The following is a 24,805-nucleotide window of genomic DNA, read 5'->3' as shown; positions in this document are numbered from 1 at the left end:
ATGAGGTCTGATGGTGTCGGGCACAGATAGGAGTCAGGAAGTTCTCTCCTCTTCCATTTAGGTGTGGATGCCACTTCTGCCTGGAGCTTCCACAGCAGCTTCCTCCTAAGGATGGGTCCATAGCCTTCCAGTGGAGGCACTGCACTGGCTGCCTGAGGGAGAAGCAAGGAAGCTGATGAGTGGCCTTTTCTTCAGCTTTGTCCAAGGACTCAGTTGGACTCTTGGGTCCTGGGCAGATAAGTCCTCCCTGGGCACAGGGGCCTTACAACAATCTCCCACCACCTTCCCAGCATCTTCCTTTACTCCTCCAACCTTGACTGTGAAGGGCAACCATGTGCAAGGAGAGGCTACAGTGGCTCAAAGATCTTTGGGGAATTGATAGTGGCACCATGCTAAGCATGCAACACACACTGTCACATTTTATACCCCTCCCCCCATTTTTTAAAAACTTGAGATATTACTTGTATGTAGTACACAAATATGATTATAGCTCAGTGAATTAAAAAATTTTTTTAATGTTTGTTTATTCTTGAGAGAGAGAGCACGTGACAGAGCATGAGCAGAGGAGGGGCAAAGAGAGAGGGAGACACAGAATATGAAGCAGGTTCCAGGCTCTGAGTTGTCAACACAGAGCCCGATGTGGGGCTCGAACCCATGAACTGTGAGATCATGACCTGAGCCGAAGCCAGACGCTTAACCGATTGAGCCACCCAGGTGCCCCAGCTCAGTGAATTTTTATATATGCACACACTCATGAAACTACCACCTGGATCAAGATAGAGAGTTTCTAGCATCCCAGAAGCTTCCCTTATCTGGTGAAGGTAACTATTATGTTGTCTTCTCTAAATTAGGGTGTTTTGGGCCTGTTTTGGTCTTCATTTCAGTGGACTCATACAGTACATACTCCCGTGTCTTGCTTCTTTTGCTCGTTATGTCTGTGAGATTCATCCGTGCTGTTGTTGACATCGATAGTTTCTTTTTCATTGCTGTTTACGATCATTCCATTTTGTGAATATACGAGGTTGTTTCTTCATTTACATTTGGTGGGTTTGTTATTTTTTTGCTTTGTTCAAAGTTGTTGTGAACGTTCTTTTTAAAAAATTTTTAATGTTTATTTATTTTTGAGAGAAAGAGAGAGACAGAGTGTGAGCAGGGGAGGGGCAGAGAGAGAGGGAGACACAGAATCCAAAGCAGGTTCTAGGCTCTGAGCTGTCAGCACAGGGCCTGACACGGGCTCAAACTCACGAGGTGAGATCAGACCTGAGCCGAAGTTGGACGCTTAACCGACTGAGCCACCCAAGTGCCCCCGCTGTGAACATTCTTAAACATACTTTTGGATGGACAGAATTTATTCCTGTTGGGTATTTGTCCATAATTGGAATTGCTGAGCCACTTGGTATATGTATGTTTAGCTTTAGTAGATCCTGCCAACTTCCTGGTGTACCAATTTGGACACTCACCAGCAACATGTGAGAGTTCCAGTCATTCCATGTCCTGCTAACACTTGGTATTGTCACTGTATTCAGTTTGACCCCTCTGGTGACTCAAATAATTCATGACCGCAAAAATCCTATGAGGTAGGTACCACTATAAACCCTATTCTATAGACAAGAAGACTGAGGCTAGAAAGGGGACACCACCTATCCTGCTCAGATAATACAGGATGTGAGCAGCAGGTGGGCAGCAGCAGGTGGGCAGCAGCAGATCTGCACAATCCCTGTGCACTGGTGGCCAGATGGGATTTAAAAGTCAGAAAACATGGGTGTGCCTAAATGATAGGTCTTTCATTTTCTTATTTTCTGTCTATTCCATTTTGTAGCAGAAATGTAATCTGGTCACTTCCTGGCATGGTAAATCAGGTGAGTATATGGTCATTCAGTCATTTCAGGGATACACACTCAGTCAAATGGAGGGGACTGACCCTCTTCTGCGATCTAGGGTCAGAGCTTCATTCTGCAGAGTTGATGTGGTCATAGCACGGAGTGAGAGGTGAGGGGGCTGGAGGTTGTCTGGTCATTGGTCTTCATCTGTCTTCTCTACTGCTCAAGGAGGCAGGCACATCCTACCCCCGCCGGTGGTGAGGTGTCATCCTTGATTTCTGCTGTGCCCACAGATGGCTGAATTTGTGCCATAGCTTCTGACTTGGTCGGTGTAGGTTCACCTAGGTTCATGTAGGTTCTCTTGATTACATCCCACAAGCCTCCTCCTGATCATCTATCCCTCTTCAAGCAACTTCCATGCTGCTTTAGGGCTTCAGGACATATTTAGATGCTCTCTGGGATCCACGCACATGAACCTCAGGCGTGGGCACTTCCAGGTCCACGTGCCTAGGCACACCCACCTGCCATTTCTACTTGACTGATCCCATATTTTCTCTTCATGGAAGACTTGAGACCTTTCTCACAGATCGAGGCATAGATTCTCTCTACTTTCAGAGCCTGCAAACCTTTTTGCGGGTCCTAATCTCTCCCTATCCCTGTGCAGAGAGGATCAGGGGAAAGAGTGGGAGAGAGTCCTTTCTCAGACACCCACCCCAGTAGCTGACTGCAATACTTCCTTTGCTTCAATTTTTTCCCCACCCTTATCATTTTGGAAAATTGGTTCTGGCATTATCACATATTATGTTTCCTAACTGTGCTGTTGCTAGTATAAAATTTAAGATTTCAGTCCTTCAGCCTCTTGGGCTTTCAGTGCTCAAAAAATCTTGCACTAAAAAGTCCATTTATTCTAAGGGTTCACTTTGCAAATCAAGATCCAAGAATTTGAGTTTTTTCTTTGCATTCAGCATTCTCTCTTCTGGAATAATAAGGTAGTCTGATTTTTAGACAGAAGACTTGGAGTTTGGAAAAAGATAGAATGAAGGCCAGAGATCTCCTGGGGACTGGATTATTTCTTAGCTTACATGCTGTCCTATAGGCTGGAACACACATCCAGAGTTCAGAGTCTATCCCATGGGTTGTTGCCTGACAAAGGGAGTGTGAACTGAATTCTGGGCAGCAGAGTCCCATTATAGATGCACTGAGGGAGCTGGTCCTCATAGGAATTCTCCTATGAACACTTTATAGCCATGAAACTTGATTTACAAAGGGAGATCATCTCTGGAAATGAATTCACTATAAAAAGCAGCTTTTCCAGGGGTGCCTGAGTGGCTCAGTCGGTTAAGTGTCTGACTCTTGATTTGGGCTGGGGTCATGATCTCATGGTTCTCAAGAGTTCAAGCCCCACCTCGCTGCTGTCAGCACTGGGCTGTCTTGGATTGTCTGTCCCCCTCTCTTTGCCCTTCCTCCACTTGCACGTGTGCATGCTTGCTCTCTCAAAATAAATAAATAAATAAATAAATAAATAAATAAATAAATAAATAAATATTAAAAAAAAAAAAAGCAGCAGGGCCGCCTGGGTGGCTCAGTTGGTTAAGTGTCCGACTTTGGCTCAGGTCATGATCTTGGGGTTTGTGAGTTCCAGCCCCATGACCGGCTTTACATTGACAACTGCTTCAGATTCTGTTTCCCTCTCTCTGCCCCTCCCCCGTCCTCTCAAAAATAAACAAAAAAATTTTCTTTTAAAGGCACATTTTCCTATCTGGACTTGAATGCGGGCCATTTAGCTTCCCTGTAACCGTAAATTAGAAAATATTCCTGGCATTTGGGGGATGTAGCTAAAATTCAATACCTGCGCTTTGGTGGCAGAAGCATTGCTGGGGCTGAAGCATCAACCTTGCTCTGCAGTGGCTGTATGACAGCAGAAAAGTCTCTTCTCTTTCATTTCCTTCATCTGTAGAACAAGGAGCTTTGATTACGTGGTATGTGGAGTAACCGAACTTAGGACAAGACCGCAGCTGTCTCAGGGCCAGCTTTGAAGCCAGAGGAATCTCCTTCTCCTCGCATTCTTACTTGCCAAAGGGAATATGTGGAGGCCAGTCCTTTCTGACCCAGGCTCGTGATTATGTGTAAATGAGATGGGATGAAGGATCACCAGCCTGGACCCCAAGGTCCTGCAGCTGCCCTGTCGATCCTGAGAGGACAGTTTGAAGGAGGGTAGGGTTGATTCAGAAAGTGTGGAGCTGAATGAGTCACCATTGACAGACACTGCTGGCCCCTTCTTAGCAGTCCTTCATCACTGAGACCCTAATACAGAGATTTCTCAACTTAGCCTGGGCTTAAGAATCAGTTGGAAAACTTGTTTAAAAGGCAGAAAAACCTGCCATCAGGGAATCGGAGTCATTAGATCAAGAGTGGACCCAGGAATCTTTGTTTTTCTTGACTTGATGCCAACTTATTTTTTGAAGTAAAACATTTTTGAATATGTAACATTCATATGAATTGAAATTCAAAAGATAGAGGTTATAAAGTGAACAAATCACCCCAACCCCTGTCCCCCAGTCACCTAGTTCCCCTCCCAACAAGGCAATTTCTTGTGTATGTTTCCTGACATAATCTATGAATATAATAGAGTATATATGAATACATGAAATCTAGGTTTTATTTTGTTTTTATTAATTTTTTAACGTTAAGGGGCAGAGAGAGGGAGACACGCAATATGAAACAGGCCCCAGGCTCTGAGCTGTCAGCACAGAGCCAGACGCGGGGCTGGAACCCACGAACCAGGAGATCATGATCCGAGTGGAAGTCGGAAGCTTAACAGACTGAGCCACCCAGGCACCACTGAAATCTGCGTTTTAAAAACAATCATATCTTGATGATTCTAATATTGGGGGTCCCTAGACATATCTGGAAAAACATACACGTACTTCATGCTGGGTCCTCAGGCTAGATGTGCGACCCGGCATTGCTCAGTCCCGCTTAGGATGCTTAACAAGAGTTTACAAGGTTCCACCTTGTGTGCCATGGGCAAGGGGGCAAAGGAGCTCCAGTGGGACTCGCCTAGGGAACCTGAGGCTAGAGGTGCGGAGGGCAGGGCTGTGTTTCGGAAAAAAAGTATGAGGGCTGTAGGTCCTTTCATCTCCCTGCCATCAGCTGTGGCACCTGGCAGACACTGGATACCACAGCTTGTAGACAAAAGCCTGGTAACCCAAGAAGTTGCTTGGCCTCCCTGCCCAGTCCCATCCCAGAAGAGCTGTAGGCCTCTGATTTCTTTAGGGGGCCCTGTTTGGAAGTTTCTTTTGTCTCCCTGGCGTCAGGAATCCCATCACATGCCTGGTGGTTAGGTGAGCCAGGCGCCTTAGTCTCCTAGGGAGGGGTGGCAAGGTTCACGAAGCAGCAAAAGGGTGGAGCCCAGAAAAGGCCCTGACTGGGTGGCATGGGGTTGGGGCGCAGTGCTTTGCCAAGCTCTAACCCCTTTCCTATAGCGTTGGTTCCATCCTATGGACCCAGACGAGAGTTCTGCGCAGGCTGCGCCCTGACTGCCTGGTTCACCCCAGAATCCCCCAGCACCGCTTCATGCACATTTTGCTCAATACACGTTTGCGGGAGGGGCCTGGACTTGCGGTTTCCCTGCATCGATGATTATTTTTGGCCTGAAGGCCTTTTCAGAAAACAAGTAGGAAACAACGCTTAGGGACACTAAACTGTGTCGTTCTGAATTTGTTCTCAGGTATACAGCAGGGGAAAAGGTAACAGAACTTCACTTCATGGGTTGTTATGGAGAGAGAACTAACGCACGCTGGGCACAGGGGATGACGCCGAGGCACCCAGCGGTATCTCAGGGCGGTGACTGCAACGCCCATGTGCCATTCTTCGCCTGAGCCTTCTTTCCCCTTCAGGAAAGGGGAGCCAGAAAGCCTCCCGAACACTAACCCTCCCCTCCCCCCCTCCACACACCCACTAGCAGTTTCTAGGTTTTTCAGGACTGGGGTCTTTAATTCGGCTTAGGCCAGCCCCTGCCTGAAGGACCCTGGCTGGCTGCGGAGTACCCCAGTCAGGTCCGCTCTCCTGCTTTCAGGACAGCGAGCCGCGCTCGCGGGGGTGGGGTGGGGTGGGGTGGGGTGGGGTGGGGTGGGGTGGGGTGGAGTGAGAGGGTAAGGACGAAACCCCGCCCCCGCGCCTCGCGCCCGCCGCCTCTCCGCCCCACCGTCCTTGGCCTGCGTCAGGCGATCTCGGCGGCCAGCCCCGCCGGCTCTGTGACGCCTCGGGCTCCGGGGTCCTCGGCGCCTGCGCCCGCTTCTATAAAGGCCGACGCCGCGCCGCGCCGCCGTAGTGGCCTTGTTCTCTGCCTTTCTCATCTCGTAGCGGAGGCTGCCCTGCCCTGCCCTGTTTTTGTCACCCTCCGGCCCGCAGTCTCCTTGAGACCGAGCACCGTGAGTAGACGCAGGCCGAGCGGAATGGGGCGGTAGCGCCGTGGATTGCGAGCTGGGTGTCCGCACCGCTGTGCTTTGGCCTGCCGGAGGCGGGAGGCACTTGGGCCTTGCGTCCCTCAGGCCCAGTGGAACCTGTCGCTGGGTCCCGTTCTCCCGCCCCACCTCCCCCTCCCTCCCATCCCCCCCTGACGGCGAGGCCTCTCGTGGGCGCCCAGGCCGGCGGGCGGGAGAAGGTGCGAGCTGGGCCCGGGATTGGTCCTTCCTCGCACGGGGCGAGCGTCAGTCTGCGCAGAGCTCGTCTGCGAGGCCCAGGCTGCGGCCCTGGGCTTCTCTTGGGCGGGGGTGGCGGCGGGGCTTTCAGTGCAGGTCTTTGGGCGGGCGTGGGCGTGGTGTGCGTGTTTGTTGTTTTGGTGTCCGGAGGGAGCGTGGCCGGTGGGAGTTTGGGAGCGCTGGATTTTTGGCTCGCGTTCCTTCTCTCCCTTGTATCTGCCCTCACTAGTCCCGGGTCCTGGCTGCGTTTGGGCCGCATGCTTGCAGATAGCCGCTTGCTCCTTCAGAATATTTCTCGCCATTTTTTTGTCACAGCTTGGAGTTGCTGAAACAACTGTTGAAATAGCAGATGCCCTCGTCATGGTGGTGTGACTTGTAGGGAGGCCTAACTCATTAAAAGCTAGACGCTTTGGGTCATGTTTTACAGGGTTAGAATGTTCACCTGGATAGGACCTCACGTTTGGGTTTTGGGATAGTGAATGTATCAGAGCGTCACAATAGAATGTGTCTGTCACAGAGCAACGCACACTTCGCTCTCCTCTCTAAAAGGAGGTGCTAGAATTCGGGTCCCTTAAAACAGCTTTTTCTTTATGTTATTGACAGAACCTGCTTCATTCCAGTCATGGAGGGGGATTTAATTTTCAAGATGAGGAGCTTAAAGAATTGCTTGAAAAACCTGTCAAATCAAAATCTCATCCATTATTATTGCAGTTTTGCACCGAATTCTAGCTCTAAGACATTAAAAAAAAGTTCTCTTTAAGTATTAAGTTTGGCATCACAAAGCGCATCCGATTACAGATTAACAGATTGCCTCCCTGCTTATTTAATAAGATCTCAACTCCCTTAAGAGTAACCTAATACAGGAATTTGACTATGACTAAGCAGATCTAATTATTTGCCAAGAGTTATTTGAGAGAAATACGAAATGGTCACCTTCCTTAAAACTAATTTTATCAACTGAAGTCCCAGACTTGTCATTCTTTAGTGTTCATTCCAGTACTATCGAATGTAAAAAGAATGTAGAGTGTTTTGTAAAAAAAAAAAAAAAAAAAATTGAGTTCACGTTGAAGTATTTCCTTTGGGATTACCTTTTGTTACTGCCCTGTCACAGGGAAGGTTCTCTGCACTGGGCCCTTCTCTGTTGAACAGAACAACTGCATTATTGGCAAGCATTAAGCATCATGGAGGAACAGACATCTTTGTGAACTGAAAAGTGAAATGAGATTCTCTCTAACCATTGATGAGTGAGAGCAGGATATTTCAGTGGCTGGTTTTAAAACATAGCTTTACATTTTTGCTTCCTTTCTTTTGTTTGTTTGGAGGAATGGAGATAATTGGGAAAAGGCGAATGAATATTTTAACTGATTTCATGGGTTTGAAGTCCTTGATCCTAAAATAGGTGCAGTGAATGGTTGAAATTTTTTAGTGTTTGAGAGAGAGAGAGAATCTCAAGTAGGGTCTCCATGTCAGCACAGAGCCCTGTGTAGGGCTTGAACTCACAAACCATGAAATCATGACCTGAGCTGAAATCAGGAGTTGGGCGTTTAACCAGCTGAGCCACTCAGGCGCCCCGAAGTGAATGTTTTAAATGCCAAACTCTGTAATTTCAACTTAATAGTGACATTGCAGGATTATGAATACTCAGAAGCAAGGGCCTTTAAATTCTGTACTTGAAACTTGAAGAGAGGGGCGCCTGGGTGGCACAGTCGGTTAAGCGTCCGACTTCAGCCAGGTCACGATCTGGCGGTTTGTGAGTTCGAGCCCCGCGTCAGGCTCTGGGCTGATGGCTCAGAGCCTGGAGCCTGTCTCCGATTCTGTGTCTCCCTCTCTCTCTGCCCCTCCCCCGTTCATGCTCTGTCTCTCTCTGTCCCAAAAATAAATGTTGAAAAAAAAAAATTAAAAAAAAAAACTTGAAGAGATCGTGGATTAATCTTGAGAGTCCTCCCCCAAGTGCCTCTGCCAACAATCTGAAAATAAGAAATTGATGGCTTAGAACTTTTAATTTTAAAGAAGTGTTTGGGTTTTTTTTTTTTTTGTCAGAACTCAAGTCCTTTGTAGTTAATTGCTTAATTAATTTTTATCTAAGAAGTGTCTTTTCCCCAATGACTCATAATTTATCTGAGGTAATAAATACATTTTTGGAGCAAGTAATGGGTTATTTCTTTGAGGATTTTAGCAGAACTCAAACTTGGAAACCTGGACAGCCTTAATGAAAGCTAAGAAGTACTGTTAAATTTAGGCACCTTATTTGGTTTTGTAAATTAGATTATTTGTTTATCCTTAAATATTTCATTATCTTGCATATTTTACATTGATGCAAACATATGTAAGTATATTCTCATATACTCCTTGGATTTGAACTCATTTTTCACTTAAGTTTCACTATTGGAAAATGAGTACGTTATTAGCTTTGTTTGTTTAGGACTCACCACCCTCAGGTTTGCAGTTTTTTGTGGCAGTTAACTATTCAGATGAGAGTAATCAGTACTTAGTAAGAGCAGAAAAACAGGCAAAGACAAAATAAACAAGTTTATTTGAAATATATTTTGCATTAGAAGTGTAGAATGTAACTCTTAAATTTATTCCAGTAATAATTTCATTAGGGCAGGCCTTAAAAGCTTGTGTTCCTATGAGTTATAAAAAATTTGAAACTTTGAAAAAATTTTCTGTCAACACTTCTTTTTTTTTAATTTTTTTTTTTCAACGTTTATTTATTTTTGGGACAGAGAGAGACAGAGCATGAACGGGGGAGGGGCAGAGAGAGAGGGAGACACAGAATCGGAAACAGGCTCCAGGCTCTGAGCCATCAGCCCAGAGCCTGATGCGGGGCTAGAACTCCCGGACCGCGAGATCGTGACCTGGCTGAAGTCGGACGCTCAACCGACTGCGCCACCCAGTCGCCCCTCTGTCAACACTTCTATACTAGCCTGTGAATAACCACTTGAAGTGTTTAACGGGGGTTTTACATAGTACGGGTGCTTAGGATTTTGTAGTTAGTAAGATAGAGGTCTTCTAACAGACTATAGTTGACCAAATGTATAGAACTAATATCTCTTAAATTTCAAGTTCAATATAATACCTTTTTTTTTTAGATGCCTTCAATTAAGTTGCAGAGTTCTGATGGAGAGATATTTGAAGTTGATGTTGAAATTGCCAAACAGTCTGTGACTATCAAGACCATGTTGGAAGGTAAGTTTATTAGAAAACCTGGGTAAAGGAAAAGTAGAAGTAATATTTAGGTGGAGATAACCTGTGAACACTGAATTTATACAAGGCATGATTTGTCATTAAGTGCGCAAGAGTATGAGGGGTAAATAAAGTTTACATTTTTTAAATTAAAAACTACAGTTTTCTGATACAGGACATCCTTGCTGTATTGTCTGAATTAATGAGGTTGTTCCCCCCCCTCCCCCCCATTGCTAAATAGGTAAGGCCATAAACTAATACTGAAGTGATTTCCCAGCATCAGACAATAATGGCCCAATTCTTTTTGAAGTAAATTTGGGTTCGCTGTTTGTAATGAGAAAAATAAAAGCCTCCGGAAAAAGAGATACCTCCCTATATGGTAGCTAAATAGAGTACTTTGTTTCAGCAGGGGAGTAAGCTGAGTAGATGGTAAATTGAGATGTCGGTCTTTTTTTTTTTTTTTTTTTTTTTTTTTTTTAAACCACGTTTTCCTTTTTGTCTTTTTTGTCGTTCCTTTGAAACTGCTGCAAAGCATAGACCCCGCACATTAAAGAAGTAAGGTTACAAAACAGGTCCTGAAACATTTTGAAACTTTTACTAGTTCACTTGAATCTTTTCTTACTATTCCAGTGGGTTGGTAGACATTAATTAATAGTACATGGAGACAATGCAAATCAATTTCTTGTATTGGTGAAAAAAAATTAATAGTAAGAAGAATGTTGTTCAGTATTCAAATATCAAAGGTTTTTATGTAGCTTATGCTTCAGCTAAGAGAAAAGTTACATGCCAAGCACTAGCTGTATGCTGGGGAAAGGAAGCTAAGTGAGAAACCGTCTTTGCCCTTGAAGGATTTATAAACTGGGAAGAAAGACACCAAACAAGACACACTGTCACATGGTATAATTAGTGCATTGATAAAATGTGCCAAGAGGTGCTGGGGAAATATCTTGGTTGATGTTATTTTTCAGGCTTGGGTAGAGACTATAGTGGGTGGTACTAGTGAGGTGGTATTTCAAATTTAGTAAAATTAGGATGTTTTGGGAGGTTATTCTGAGGTAAAGTGGACAAGGTGTGTTAGAGAAAAGTAAAATTGAAATTTTTAGTTGGGGTTTATTGGTGTGGGGTGAGCTTGTGATACTCTAGTTGGTAGAGCTGAAGAATGGGCTTGAGAAAAATGGAAAGAATGTGACTTTGGAGCTTGAACATGTTATGTATGTTTGGTCCCCTCCCCACCCCACGCCCAGAAGAGTTTTGTAACAGTCTACTAGACAGTTGAGTGTGTGGATTGATCCCTGAGCTGTAGACTACTAGGGATACATAGACTTTGTGTGGTGGGTTGTAGGAGTATTTATCTGTGGGAGTAAATTGAGGTTGGCAGTCAGCCATATTGGAATGGGAGACAGGTGGAGTTAAGAGAGTAGAAGTCAGAAGTGGGGAATGAGTGGAAAAAGATTTGTGGAAGTCAAGGGAGGCATTTTGAGGTGACCAGAGTGATTATCACATTCATCTACAGACTGGTTATTTGGAATTTCATAGTAAGAGGATTTCTTCCTGCACATATTAAGTTCGGTAGAGGCAAAAGCTAAATTACAGAGGATGTGTCTTCTGTTTTCTAAGCTGGTAATTTCTGTTTGCTGATAAAAGCTGAACATGTAATTCTTTTTGGTAATTGGTACCAATCATGTGGCACTTACGGTCCTGTATCCTGGTACATACATACATAGATCACTTCTATTAAGTTGTAAACCCCTTGGTACATCCCACAGTCACTGTTCATCAAGTACCTGTTGAATGAAGAACTATGGTATGGTCACTAATAAAGAGTGTGAAAGCATTCCAAGTTCCCTAAAGGCAGGTGAGTAAGGCTTTATCTAGAAGATGTAGAACTGATACCAAAACTGCTGCCTGAATACTTGCTTTGGCGATGAAAGTGTTCTTTATTTCATCTTAGTAGTGTCTTGCACACTAATCTGTCCTGTGCTGCTTCAAAAAGCATTTGCCCATATAAGAACATAGGGCTCCGTGAAGGTTATCCATGCCTCTTTTGATCACTGAAGCAAGTGGAGTGATAGCAACAGTTAAATGATTCTTTGCCTTCATAGCCTTTGGGCATCATAGGTGAATGGTTTTTATCTTAAGTACCAGTCGTTTATATAAAATTCTAGCCTCATCAGGATTGGAGTCCATTGGATTTGGCAGCTTACTGCTTTCTTTGTTTTGCATCTGCAGTATCTCTGATTATGGTTTTTTTGTGACTTAGAAGACAAAAATAAAACCTAATCACAGTATAATCAGAACTGAAAATCTTGGCATGTGTGGACACACTGATTTGTTCAGGTTCAGGATGTGGTATCAGGATACAGGTGTCTTTCAGAAGTCCTTGAAACTAAATAGCTTAAAGGAATGACTGTTGCTACTTGTGAAGTCAGTCTAAAAGTGGAAAAGACATTGTACATCCTTAGTTTAAATGCTAGGGAGGTGATCCTTGATAACTGTTTTATTTATTTTGAGAGAGAGAGCGAGCAAGCACCTGCGCACGCACAAGATGGGGAGGAGCAGAGGGAGTGGGAGAGAGAATCCCAGGTGTGTTCCACACCTTCAACGCAGAGCCTGATGTGGGACTCAATGCCACAAACCGATCTGTGAGATCATGACCTGAGCTGAAGTCAAAAGCCAGAGGCCACTCAGGTGCCCCAATAAGGCCCTTGTTTTTAACAGGGCTTAAACCTTCTTCCTGATAACATTTGGATCTAAACAAGTTGGTGTTCTGTATTATGGTTCCTCAAGTATTTTATATATTGTAACTTCCTTTTCTCCCTTCTGATTAAAAATACTTCACACTAGGGGCACCTGGCTAGCTCATTCAGTAGAGTATGTGACTTTTGGTCTCAGGGTCATGATTTCAAGCCTCACATTGGGCATGGAGCCTACTTTAAATAAATAAGTAAGTAACTAAGTAAGTAAATAAATAAATTTTTAAAAAGGCATTACGTTTCTTTCCTTTTTTTTCCAATGTTTATTTTTGGGAGAGCCTGTGCCGGAGCACCTGGGGAGAATCAGAGAGAGAGAGAGAGAGAGACACAGGATCCAGAGCAGGTTCTTCCCTGTTAGTAGAGAGCCTGATGCTGGACTTTAACTGTTGAACTATGAGATCATGATCTGAGCTGAAGTCTGACACTTAACAGACTGAGCCATCCAGGCGCCCCTAAATAAATTAATTAATTTAAAAAATACTTCATACTAGAACAGGAAAAGCAAAAGTGGCTTAATGCAAATTGAGATAGTCATTTTTGTACTTTTACTCTAGGTTGAGATGGGATCAGGGAATGACATTGGTAGAAAGGAGGAGAGGGGACAGGATTGATCCATCTGTACAGGAAACTAAGATAATTTTTCAGTCCACTCTCATCTTTACCACTCCACTGGAACTGCTTGTTAAGCTCAGTGACTTCCATGTTGTCAAGTGCGTGATCTGTTTTATTTCTCATCTAGACCTGTTGACAGCATTTGATCATCCCCTTCTACATTTGACTTGCAGGATACTTTACTTGCAGGATACTTTACGGCTTTCTATCCTCTCATTTTTAAATATTGATTGATTGATTGATTGGTTGGTTGAGACAGCATAAGTGGGGGAGAGGGAGAGAGAATCCTAAGCAGGCTCTGCCTGGTGACTGCACAGAGCCTGATGTGTGGGGCTCGAACTTAAGAAACTGAGATCATGACCTGAGCTGAAACCAAGAGTTGGATGCTTAACTAACTGAGCCACCTAGGCACCCTTCTGTCTTCCCATTTTTAAAGTCTGTAGTTCCTCAAGGCTGGCTTAATCATTGGATCTTTTCATAATATATGTACTCCTTGATTCCCTTGGTCATCTCATCTAGTCTCATAATGTTATGTGCCGTCTGTACACCAGTTCCCCAAACTACCTATGATTCTGATCTCTTTTAATTTTTACACTTGACATATTTAACTGGTTTGTCTACCCTTGGAGATCTAATTGGTACCTCAAAGTTAGGGAACTAGACTAACTTTGTCTAGTTAGTTAGACAACTAACTAGATTGTTCTTATTCTTAATTCCCTGCCCTTCAGAATAACACTTCTCTGACATATCAGAGAACACTTCTCTGCTCATATCAGTTAATGGTAACTCCAGTGGCACTTTCATCCATCCAGTTCCTCATGTCATAAACCTTTGTCTTCCTTGACTCTTAACTCTACTTCCCATCTGTTGGCAAACCTTTTTGCCTCTATCATCAAAATACATACAGAATTGGATCATTCTTCCATAGCTGTAAACCTGTACAAGCCATCAGGCTCATAGTTGTTTTCCTTCTTTCTCCTGCTCTCTGCCACCTATTCCCAGTACAGTAGCCAAAATGCACAGTACCCAGTTACTATCAGGTCCTCTGTTGTTGGTCTCATCTGCTTTCACCCTTGCTAATCCTGCTCTAGTAATATTGGATCCCTTCTGTATTATTAGAACATGCCAGACCTTCCTATCAGAAGACCTTTGCCTTTGCCATTTTCTCTGCTTAGGTGTTCTGTCTCCTTTAGGGTTTTACTCAGATGCCATCTTTTAAATAAGACATGTTTGAGCAGTTCTATCTAAAATTGCAGCAATTCTTTGCATCCTCCTGTGTTCATTGCTGACTATCCATTGCCTAGGACGCCTGTTAACTTACCAGGAACTGAAATGATTTGATTCAGCACTGGCCATGTCAGCATAACTGATTCTTTGCTACAACCAGTATAGTGCTGAAGTAACTTTGGGACACTAATCTTGGTACTTGCTAACTAGTAAATAACTTTGGCCGTTCTTTTAGTCATGTAGAAACTGAAGGGTGGACCCATTTGGCATGAAAAATATTCTTATTTAGAATCTTTAACGTAGGGATTTTATTTTTAAGGTTTTTCCGTGGTGTTCACCATCACTTTGAGAATCTGAAAGTTAGGTGTTTTTACCAGGACAACCTGTAGATTCAAAATTGTAGGTAATATGTACGTGATGAATAACTCTTAACAGGTATACACTGAAACTGAGTCCCTCAACCCACATTCTTGTTAATTTCCCTACACAGAATATTATTAATACTTCTGTATTCCTGTGAAGTTATTTTAAATCTAAATATCTAAGTATATGCCCATTTTTATTCAGATAACACTTATTTTCTTATACCTGGCTTTTAAAAACTTTAATCCTGAGATCATACCAGTACATAAGGAGCTGCCTGCCTTATTTTTGTCAGTGGTTGCATGATTTGTGTGTGTATATATACATCTTTGGGCTTCAGATTTTAATAGATTGAGATTCTGTTACTTGAATACTTTTTCCTCTGTCTTTCTAAATGCAGCCCATCTAGAGAGTTTGGTATTAAGAGTAAGGCTAAGGGTCTGGCTTTAATTTTTTACTAAATGGCTGACCAGTCATCTCAGTCCCACTTATTAAGTGACTTTTCTTTCTTATTAAGGATCCTTTTTGTGTAATAATCCTAAAATTGTCTACTCCACAACTTTTTATAGTTTTTGGTGGTTTATGGACCTGTTGGGAACCACTAACTTTAAATGCTCATAAGAGAACTATTTTTAGTAGAGTACTTTTCATAGTCGTAGACAGTGTCTTGCAAATTACTCATTTGAGACATAGCCTCTTTGGTATAAATAATGGGAATAATGGCAACTCTCTTCTGGTTTTCTTAGATTTGGGAATGGATGACGAAGGAGATGATGACCCAGTTCCTCTACCAAATGTTAATGCAGCAATATTAAAAAAGGTAAGGTAACAAACTATATATTTGTATATATGCTTTTGTTTTTTCATTGAACATCCTTGTGATCTTATTGTACTGCTACATAGATCGCTTCCTTACATCGACTGATTATGACTCTGAATATTTGTTATGTTTATTTAACTAGGTCCTGAGATTATTTGATAGATACGCTGCAAGGGGAGCTTGAGAATAAATATACCCACACCATTGACCACCTTACCTTGTGTCTAAGCATAAAAGGCTCTTCACGTTGAATAGAATTTTAGCATTTCAGGGTACATGGCTCCTTAACAGAGCCAGCCATTTAATTGGATGCTCATCTGAAGAAATAGCACCGAGTTTTTATAAAGTGGAGGAAACTAGTTAGGCTTAGAGATGAGAATGGTTGGTTCCAGTTGGCCTTTTGCTCAGAGATTTTCAAAGGTCATTGGCTATATGCAGTTTCATCTTAATGCTTTCTCTTGATCCTGGTGTGAGATACAGCTGTGCTGCGTATTTTTCCATATCCTACCACAATTAGCTATTAGCATTTCTTTTAATTGCCCTAGACTGGGTAAAAAGTGATTCTCTAAGCCTGAACATTTCTTGGCATGTATTATTGGCCATTTGTATTTTCTGCTTGGTCTGTTTTCCTTTGCGTGTCTTTCTGGTGGGCTTTTTAAAAATAGTTGTAGGAGCACCTAGGTGGCTCAGTTGGTTAAGTGTCTGACTTGATTTTGGCCCAGGTCATGATCTCATGGTTCATGGGATGTAGCCCTGTGTTGGGTTTTGCACTACCAGCACGGAGCCTGGTTGGGATTCTCTCTTCTCTGTCTCTCTGTCTCTCCCTCCCTCCCTCCCCCTCCCCCTCCCTCCCTCCCTCCCTCCCCTGCTAGCATACTTGCATGTGCTCTCCCTCTCTCAAAATAAACTTAAAATTGTTATGAAATACACATAACATAAAAATTACCATTTTTGGATGCCTGGGTGGCTCAGTTGGTTAAGTGTCTGATTTTGGGTCAGGTCATAATCTCGCATTTGGTGAGTTTGAGCCCTGTGTTGGATTCTTTGCTGACAGCTCGGAGCCTGGAGCCTGCTTCAGATTCTGTTTCTCCCTCTCCCCCTGCCCCTCTCCCACTTGTTCTCTCTCAAGAATAAATAAACAGGGGCACCTGGGTGACTTAGTCGGTTAAGCGTCCAACTTCGGCTCAGGTCATAATCTCACGGTTCATGCATGAGTTTGAGCCCCGTGTCAGACTCTGTGCTGACAGCTCAGAGCCTGGAGCCTGCTTCGAATTTTGTGTCTTCATCTCTCTTTGCCCCTCCCCCACTCATGCTTGCTTGCTCTCTCTTTGAAAAATAAACATTAAAATTTCTTTTTAAAAATTGCCATTTTAACTTTTTTAACTGTACGCCTCAGTGGCATTAAATACATTTGCACTGTTGTACAGCCACCACGACTCACCATCTCTAGGAATTTTTCCTCATTCCAAACTGAAACTCAGTACTCCTTAAACAATAACTCCTCAATAACCCCTTCCAGCCCCTGTTAACCACTATTTTCTGTGTCTGTGAATTGGACTGTTGTGGGCACCTCATATAAATGGGATTATACAGTATTTGTCTTTTTGTGTCTGGCTTTGCATAATGTTTTCAAGATTCATCCATTTTGTAATCTAGTGGACTTTTTATAGGAGTTGTTTATATGGTGTTTCACTTTGCATTGACTTAAGTCAGTTAATAGTATTTTATAGTTTAGAAGCTTTATATTTTATCTAGTTAGATTTTTTTTCTTCTGAGTATTGTCTTGCAATAAACATTCTGTTTTATCCTAATGTAAAATGCATCTAAAAGGACTTTATTCAAATGCCGTTTTTTAGGTGTTGGAGTTATAGCAGTAACCAGAGACCAAATGTCTGCCCTTAGGGAATTAACATCCTAAAGGTGTGGGGGAAACATACAAGATAAATAAGTCAGATGAGAAAGCTGTGGAGCATAACTGGGTTGATCGATGGAGAGTTAGCTATTTTTAAAATAAAGGTGATTAGGAAATGCCTTAGAAGTCGATCGTTGAACAAAGACATGATTATGTGGGGGAATAGAGTTCTGGGCATGGGGAGCAAGTGCAGTGACCCTAAGACAAGAGCATGTTCTACTCTGAGGAAAGGTGGGAAGGCAGCAAGTGTGGTGACTAGAGCATAATGAACAAGCAAGGAGTTAGTACAGAAGATCAGAGTTAATGGTCTGGGTAATATGGGGCCACTTCAGAGAATAAGTTTTTTAAGCCTATTGTTAGGAATATTTGAACTTACATACTGAATAACTGCATGATCCAAAACTGCAAAAAAGTATATGGTAAAACCTCTCATCCTTGGCTCTGTCTAGCCTGCAACCCCCTCAAGTAATACTAGTCAACATTAGTTTCTTAGATATACTTACCAGTTTTTTTAATGCTTACGTAAGCAAATACTGCTGTTGTTTTCTTATACAACTGGAATACTTAAAAAACTATTGTTTATTTCATTAAAACTCCATAGCTTGACTTTCCCTTCTGGAAATAGTTCTTTCCTTTTCTTACATCCTGGCAGTATAGTTTGTCAGTTCTGCCATTTTTTCTCAGCATTGCTTATTCCTCCAGTATTATACTGAATAAATTTTAATCATACAGAAAAGTGAAACTATACAGCAAACACCCACTTACCACCTAGATTCTATAGCCTATAACTCTTTCAGTGTTGATTTTGGTCTTTATGATGGTACATAGAGTCTAACCAACTCTCTGAAACTTTATGTGTGTTTATTCCCCTTCTAAGGGAACATGTGGGCTTTTCTTGCTTTGTTCTTATGCCCAGTATTCTTGTGCGCATGTCACGGATGTTTAGAATTTCTTGGTGGTAATGTATGCACATCCTCACCCTCACTAGTATTTGATAGATTACTTTCCAAAGGGGTTATTTTTTTTTAACTTTTTTTTTACGTTTATTTAATTTTGAGAGACTGAGACAGAACACATGTGGGGGCGGGGCAGAGAGAAAGGGAAACAGAGAATCCGAAACAGGCTCCAGGCTCTGAGCTGTCAGCATAGAGACAAGCGATGAGATCATGACCTGAGCCGAAGTCAGATGCTTAACTGACTGAGCCACCCAGGCACCCCTCAATGGGGTTATTACCTCCTCACTCTCCAGTATAAAGGTTCATGTTATCCTCACACTATTGCCAGAGATTAGTATCAAAATCCTGAGGTGTTTTTTTTTTTTTTTTTGTCAGCCTCAAGTAGTAACTGTAATATTGGTTTTTGCATCTAATAAAACTGAGCATTTTCTCCTGAGATTTCTTTTGTGAATAGCCTGTTCATATCTGTAGCTCATTTCTTTAGTGTTTTGTTTTTTTTTTTTTCAAGTAAGCTCTGTCCCCCGTGTGGGGCTCAAACTCACTATTCGGAGATCAAGAGAGAGACACATACTCTACTGACTGAGCTAGCCAGGTGCCCCACTTTGTAGTGATTTTTAAGATTTATATCCTAGAGGGTAATCCATTGCTGGTTGCTCATGTTGCATGTAGTTTTTAGTCATTGTCCTGTCTGACTTTATGTATTTTTTGCACAGGAGCTTTTTAGTGTGGTCAAGTATAATTATCTATCTGCATGTTTGCTTTTAAGATCGTCTGACCCCTAGGGTTATGAAGATTCCTCAAGCTTCAGTTTTGCTTTTCAAGTTTGACTACTAACTTGGTTATTCAAGTCAACTTCTAGCTAGTTCTTAGCCCAGTGTAAAAACAACTTTGCCCCAGTAGTGGAATGAGTACCTTGTGATGTAATGCCACAGAGGAATAAACTTTCATTTTTGCAGGTCATTCAATGGTGCACCCACCACAAGGATGACCCCCTCCTCCTGAGGATGATGAGAACAAAGAAAAGCGAACAGATGATATCCCTGTTTGGGACCAAGAATTCCTGAAAGTTGACCAAGGAACACTTTTTGAACTTATTCTGGTATGTTCTTAATACATTCTTTAAGATATTTCTAGCACTTCTAATAGTTAAATTTGTTAAATTCATTGATACTGAATTTTAATTCTCTATAAACTCCAGTGCAGTGCTATATTTGAATTTATATATTAAGAACCATATTAAATAAGTGATCAAATGTAAATGCAACAGAGGGTGGAGATGGTCACATTTTGAATTTTTAAAAAGCAAAATTCAGCTATGCTGTGTCCAAAACACCCACTTTAAAGAGACAGATTTAAAGGGTGGAAAAAGATTAAATTATGATAACAGTAATCAAAAGAAAACTGCAGTGACTATATTAAAGTGGATTTCAGAGCAAAGAATATCACCAGGATTAAAGAGGGTTGCTGCATAATGATGAAAGGATCAGTTCATTATTAGGGCATTATAGTCCTAAGTGTTTATTGCCTAAAAGAATTTCCAAAAAGTGAAACAAAAACCAGTAGAACTCAAAGGATGGATAGACAAATCCACAATCCTAGTGATTTTAACACATGTCTCTACTTCATTGATAAAACAAGTAGAATCAGTAAGGATGTAGAAGCCATGAATGACACTATTGACTGACTTATCCTGATGGACATTTATAGAATGTTAAATATAATGACAGCAGAATACATACTCTTCTCAAAAGTATACTACTAAGATAGACCTGTTAATGGTAGGAAAAAAGTCCCAATATTTGAAAGGAGTCAAGGCACATACACTGTGTGATCTGATCACAGTGAAATTAAATGAGAAGTCTGTAACAAAGCTATCTGGAAAATCTAAATGTTTGAAAACTTAACACTTCTTAGTAACCCATGAGTCAAAGAAGAAATCAAAAGAAAAATTAGAAAATAATTAAAAATTGTATGCCAGAAAGTATTTTGATCTGAATGGAAATAAAACCCAACACACAAAAATCGCAGATGCAGCTAAAGTAGTATTCAGAGAAAAGTTGATAGCACTAAACCACCTGTATTGGAAAAGAAGATCACTGATCTAAGCTTTTACCTTAAACTAATGAAAGATGAAATTAAAGCCAAAGGGAATATTGAAGGTAAGAGTAGAAAATAGAGAAAACCAAAGAAACCAAAGAAATTGTTTGAGATCAGTAAAATGTATAAAATGTAATGCTATTACTGCTTTTGCCTCTTTATATATTTTTGTCAAGATTTGACATATGCTTGTGCACCCATGAGCACAAACATGCACGCCCATAAGTAGCGGCTCTTCTCTACCATTAGAGGTAGTGTAGTTCGCTTAAGGCAGCAGCAGGACTCCATATTATAGAAGGTATAACAGAAGGACATACAAAAATATTTCACAGAAGAATCTGATTTATTTTCCCTTTAATTTCATAAAATTAACTAGCATTTTAGTTTAGTTAATTAGATATGGATTGGCAATCACTACCTTTAGATTTAGGTTACAACCTCAAATAATTCTTTAATGAAAACAATCACTTTACAGGCTGCAAACTACTTAGACATTAAAGGTTTGCTTGATGTTACATGCAAGACTGTTGCCAATATGATCAAGGGGAAAACTCCTGAGGAGATTCGCAAGACCTTCAATATCAAAAATGATTTTACTGAAGAAGAGGAAGCCCAGGTAGGTTGCTCACAGCTTGTTCTTGATCACACACTTTTTAAAGAAGAATGAAATGCAAACATGCTCAGAAAAGATGTGTTGTCTCTATCAGGGAATCTTGACTTTTACTTGAGGGTTAGTAGGCACCTTCTGTGTTATAAAAATACTCGTTTTGAGAGTGGTCTGTTAAGTCTAAACACTTGCACAATACCACTCTTGCCTAAGCATAAGAACGATTAGTTTTCAATCATAGGTACTCTTTGATATTTACTCCTTTGCAGTTACTAGTTTTGGCACCTGGGACCTTAAATGTAAGCAAGCCATAAATATTTGACTTCAGAAAAGCAACCCCTGTGGATGGTGTTATGCCAGGACACTTATGAGCATCTTAGTGAGTGGGGGAAGAAATGAATGAAAAGATCAGAATGTTGACACAGCTACAAACTGAAATAATGTGCATGAACTGTTTGAATTTGTTGCCATGTCTGGTGACTGAAGCTTTTTTTTTTTTTTTTTTTTAATTTTTTTTTTTCCAACGTTTATTTATTTTTGGGACAGAGAGAGACAGAGCATGAACGGGGGAGGGGCAGAGAGAGAGGGAGACACAGAATCCGAAGCAGGCTCCAGGCTCTGAGCCATCAGCCCAGAGCCTGACGCGGGGCTCGAACTCCCGGACCGCGAGATCGTGACCTGGCTGAAGTCGGACGCTTAACCGACTGCGCCACCCAGGCGCCCCTAGTGACTGAAGCTTTAATGCCCATTGCCTTTGCTTTTTTGATAATTTCAGCAGGGTAGAATAAAAACCTGGGGAGGCAAAGAAGGATAACCAGGAAGTGTACTTGTAACCTGGTATTTTTCCAGTTTTTTGTCTGTCCCTGTCTGATCCTCTTCATAGTCTGTTGATGAATCATTAGGTAGTAGTCTGAGGAAAGACTTCTTAAGGTGCTTCCTTATATCTGTCTCTTCTAGGTACGCAAAGAGAACCAGTGGTGTGAAGAGAAGTGAAATGTTATGCCTGACACTGTAACACTGTAAGGATTGTTCCAAATACTAGTTGCACTGCTCTGTTTATAATTGTTAATATTAGACAAACCGTAGACAAACGCAGCAGCAAATCAGTTGTTTTAGCAGAATATTGTCCTTGCATGTGTAGTTTGAGTACAGATTCCAAACTTATGGCTGAGTTTCTTCCAGTATGATCAAAAGTTTTTGTTTCTTCACTCTGACTCAACTGTGGGTTCGCTATAGAAGGTGGCTTTTTGGGATTTCCCTCTCTGTAAAATGTTTTCCACCTAGTTTATTGTCAGTTAACGTTAGTTTAATAACCTTTTAAAAGTTGGCATTGTAAATAAAACAAGTTGCAAAAAGTTTTCTGAACTAGAATTAACAACGTATTATCTTTATTCATGAGTTGGAAACTGGAAAAAGGCTACTTGAGGTAAATGTTTTGAGTGGGATTATTAGCATGTCTTCCAGCTTCCTGGAATCAAAGAGTGCCACTGGTATTGATGAACCTGTATGTAGCAGGGCTCCTTTAATTGGATCTAAGGACTTGTTTTTGCATTTTTAATCCTCACCTTTGACTATGTTGGCTAGAGAGTCAGTTACTCCTCAGTTTGTGGTTTTGGGGGAAATATAACTAGATGGTCTGTTAGCTTTTCAATTAAAAAGGACAAATAACCTGTGTGATATGTCATCTTTTTATAATCAGTGATCCCATGTGGGGGAAACGTCACACTACTTGCATGTAAAAATAATTTAACCTTTAACATTAAAATGTCTGGCAAAACCTAGAAGGTATCCATCATGAATGCAAGATACTTTCAATAAAAAGTAAGTTACATAGTAGGTGGTAAATGGTTTGCTTTTGTGTACTTAACTGTGTCTCTTCACTTGTTATTAAATGAGTTAAATATACGAATGGTTTTGTAGCTGGAGACAGCTTATAGTCAGTTTGTGTCTTGACTCACTGGAGGCTGCTGACAAAACAATTGGGTTCTGGTAGGCTTGTGTCTTTTCTGACTGCCAGTGACAGGGTTTGCTAGAGCCAATGCTTTATTTTTTATTTATTTTATTTTTTGCCAGTGCTTTAGTTCTTAATCTGTGCACATGACCACACAGGACTGCATGTCCTGATATTGTTGCCAGCCTCTGCCCTACAGTAGAATGTTTTCTTGATGGCTTGAGATGGCTCACAAATTGTTTTATCATCTTTTTTCTTTCCTCCCATGTGCTCCCTTTTTTCTTCCTTTCCCATTTAGCATCACCTGTATTCACATGTAATCTTCCTGCATTCTCTTCATGTTTACTGTGAGCTTTTGTGGCTCAGATTATTTGTTGACAGTAATTTGCCCTTATACTTCACCTCTCATTGCCCCAAGTCTGTCTTATTTAATAAAGTCCCGTATGCTGTGTTACATGAATTCCTGTTCGTTGCTTGTACCAGAGATTGCAAGCTACAGCCCATGTGTGGGTGAAATCCATCCCACAGCCTGTTTTTGCAGTCTTTGAGTTGAAAATGGTTTTTATGTTTTTAGAGTATTGTTAAAAAATCAATATAGGAGACTGTATTTGACCAAAAAGCCTAAAAAGTTTATTCTCTGGCCCTTGAGAGAAAAAGTTTGCCAACCTTTGTGACTACTTCTGGCTCCCTGGCTCCCTTCATTCCAGGGATCAAACTTGTTTTCCATTTGTCCTAGTTTTAATTGGGAAGGTGTCAGAATTCAACCCTAGCTGCAGTGTCTCCTCTGCTAATTCCTGCCTGTCAGTTCTTGTAAAAAGCTTAATCCCACCCCCCATTCTATCCCTAGCAAGATTATGAAAAACAAAACTCTTGAAAGTTCAGGATTGTTAGCACATGTGCCATGTTTAGTTTGGGAAGGAAACATACCCGCTTCTGGGAAACAAAACCTGTTCTCAGTCTGTATAACCCCCAAGAATTGTTGGAATTACAGGACTAAATAATACCACTACCCATATTTAAAGGACACTAGGATCTTTCTGAATAGGTAAGACTTGAGTAGACAATATAGTAAAGATTTTTGCCCCCTTCATGATTTTGTGTAGATTATGGCCCTAGGCTTTAAACAAAATATCCTGATGTTAAACTCTCAGGTTTAATAGAAGTCTGACAGCTCATCCAATAGAAAATAGGCCACTTGTGGACATTGCGTGCCCACAGAAGTCATAGGTATGGTGTTCAGAGGCACTTCAGGCTGGCTGCAGGACTCGGCCTACCTTATTCCTTCTAACCTGCTGTCCACTCAATATTTCTTTAATATGCCTACTAAGAGTTTCTATGCCCTTACCTTATGCAGGGAAGGTAAGTAGCCCTTTCTCCTTATCCACAGTAACCAAACCTATCTTCAGAGATACACTCTTTCCCACTCTCCCGGCTTTTCTAAACTAAAACTGTGGAATGAAGTCATACTGTGAGGCCAGACCCCGTTTCTGCCTCTTAGTGCCTACCTGTCCTTAGGTAAGTTCGAAATGGTAATTTCTTTGGCTTCTCAGCTTTTCATTGACTGTGTTACTTAGGATTGAGAGTAAACCAAACTACTTCTGAATGTTCGCTTACTCCTTTTTCCCTGACATAGCCATGGATTAAGGATATGCCCCTCAAACAGATTCTAATAATTGTTGTATTGTAGAAGCAAGTTATGTCATTTGAAGTGCTGCTATATTTTATTAGCTTGCCTTCATAAATCTATCTTTAATACGAAAGGTAGGTACTGCTTTGCAGTTTTTATGTTTTTCCAAAG

At 41.6% G+C, this 24,805-nt stretch overlaps 1 protein-coding gene across 1 annotated transcript; it reads left to right on the top strand.

Annotated features, from left to right (window-relative positions):
• The first annotated feature begins 6,072 nt into the window (after positions 1 to 6,072).
• SKP1 (S-phase kinase associated protein 1) lies at positions 6,073 to 22,901 on the top strand. The gene is given in 7 exon segments (XM_043587875.1): positions 6,073 to 6,253; positions 9,616 to 9,712; positions 15,411 to 15,484; positions 19,309 to 19,336; positions 19,339 to 19,451; positions 20,925 to 21,065; positions 22,014 to 22,901. Coding segments are annotated over 6 exon segments (489 nt in total). The 5' UTR covers positions 6,073 to 6,253; the 3' UTR covers positions 22,050 to 22,901.
• The last annotated feature ends 1,904 nt before the right edge of the window (positions 22,902 to 24,805 follow it).

Source organism: Prionailurus bengalensis, chromosome A1 (assembly GCF_016509475.1).
Source record: "Prionailurus bengalensis isolate Pbe53 chromosome A1, Fcat_Pben_1.1_paternal_pri, whole genome shotgun sequence".
Taxonomy (NCBI): domain Eukaryota; kingdom Metazoa; phylum Chordata; class Mammalia; order Carnivora; family Felidae; genus Prionailurus; species Prionailurus bengalensis.
This window is presented reverse-complemented; position numbering and strand designations above follow the sequence as displayed.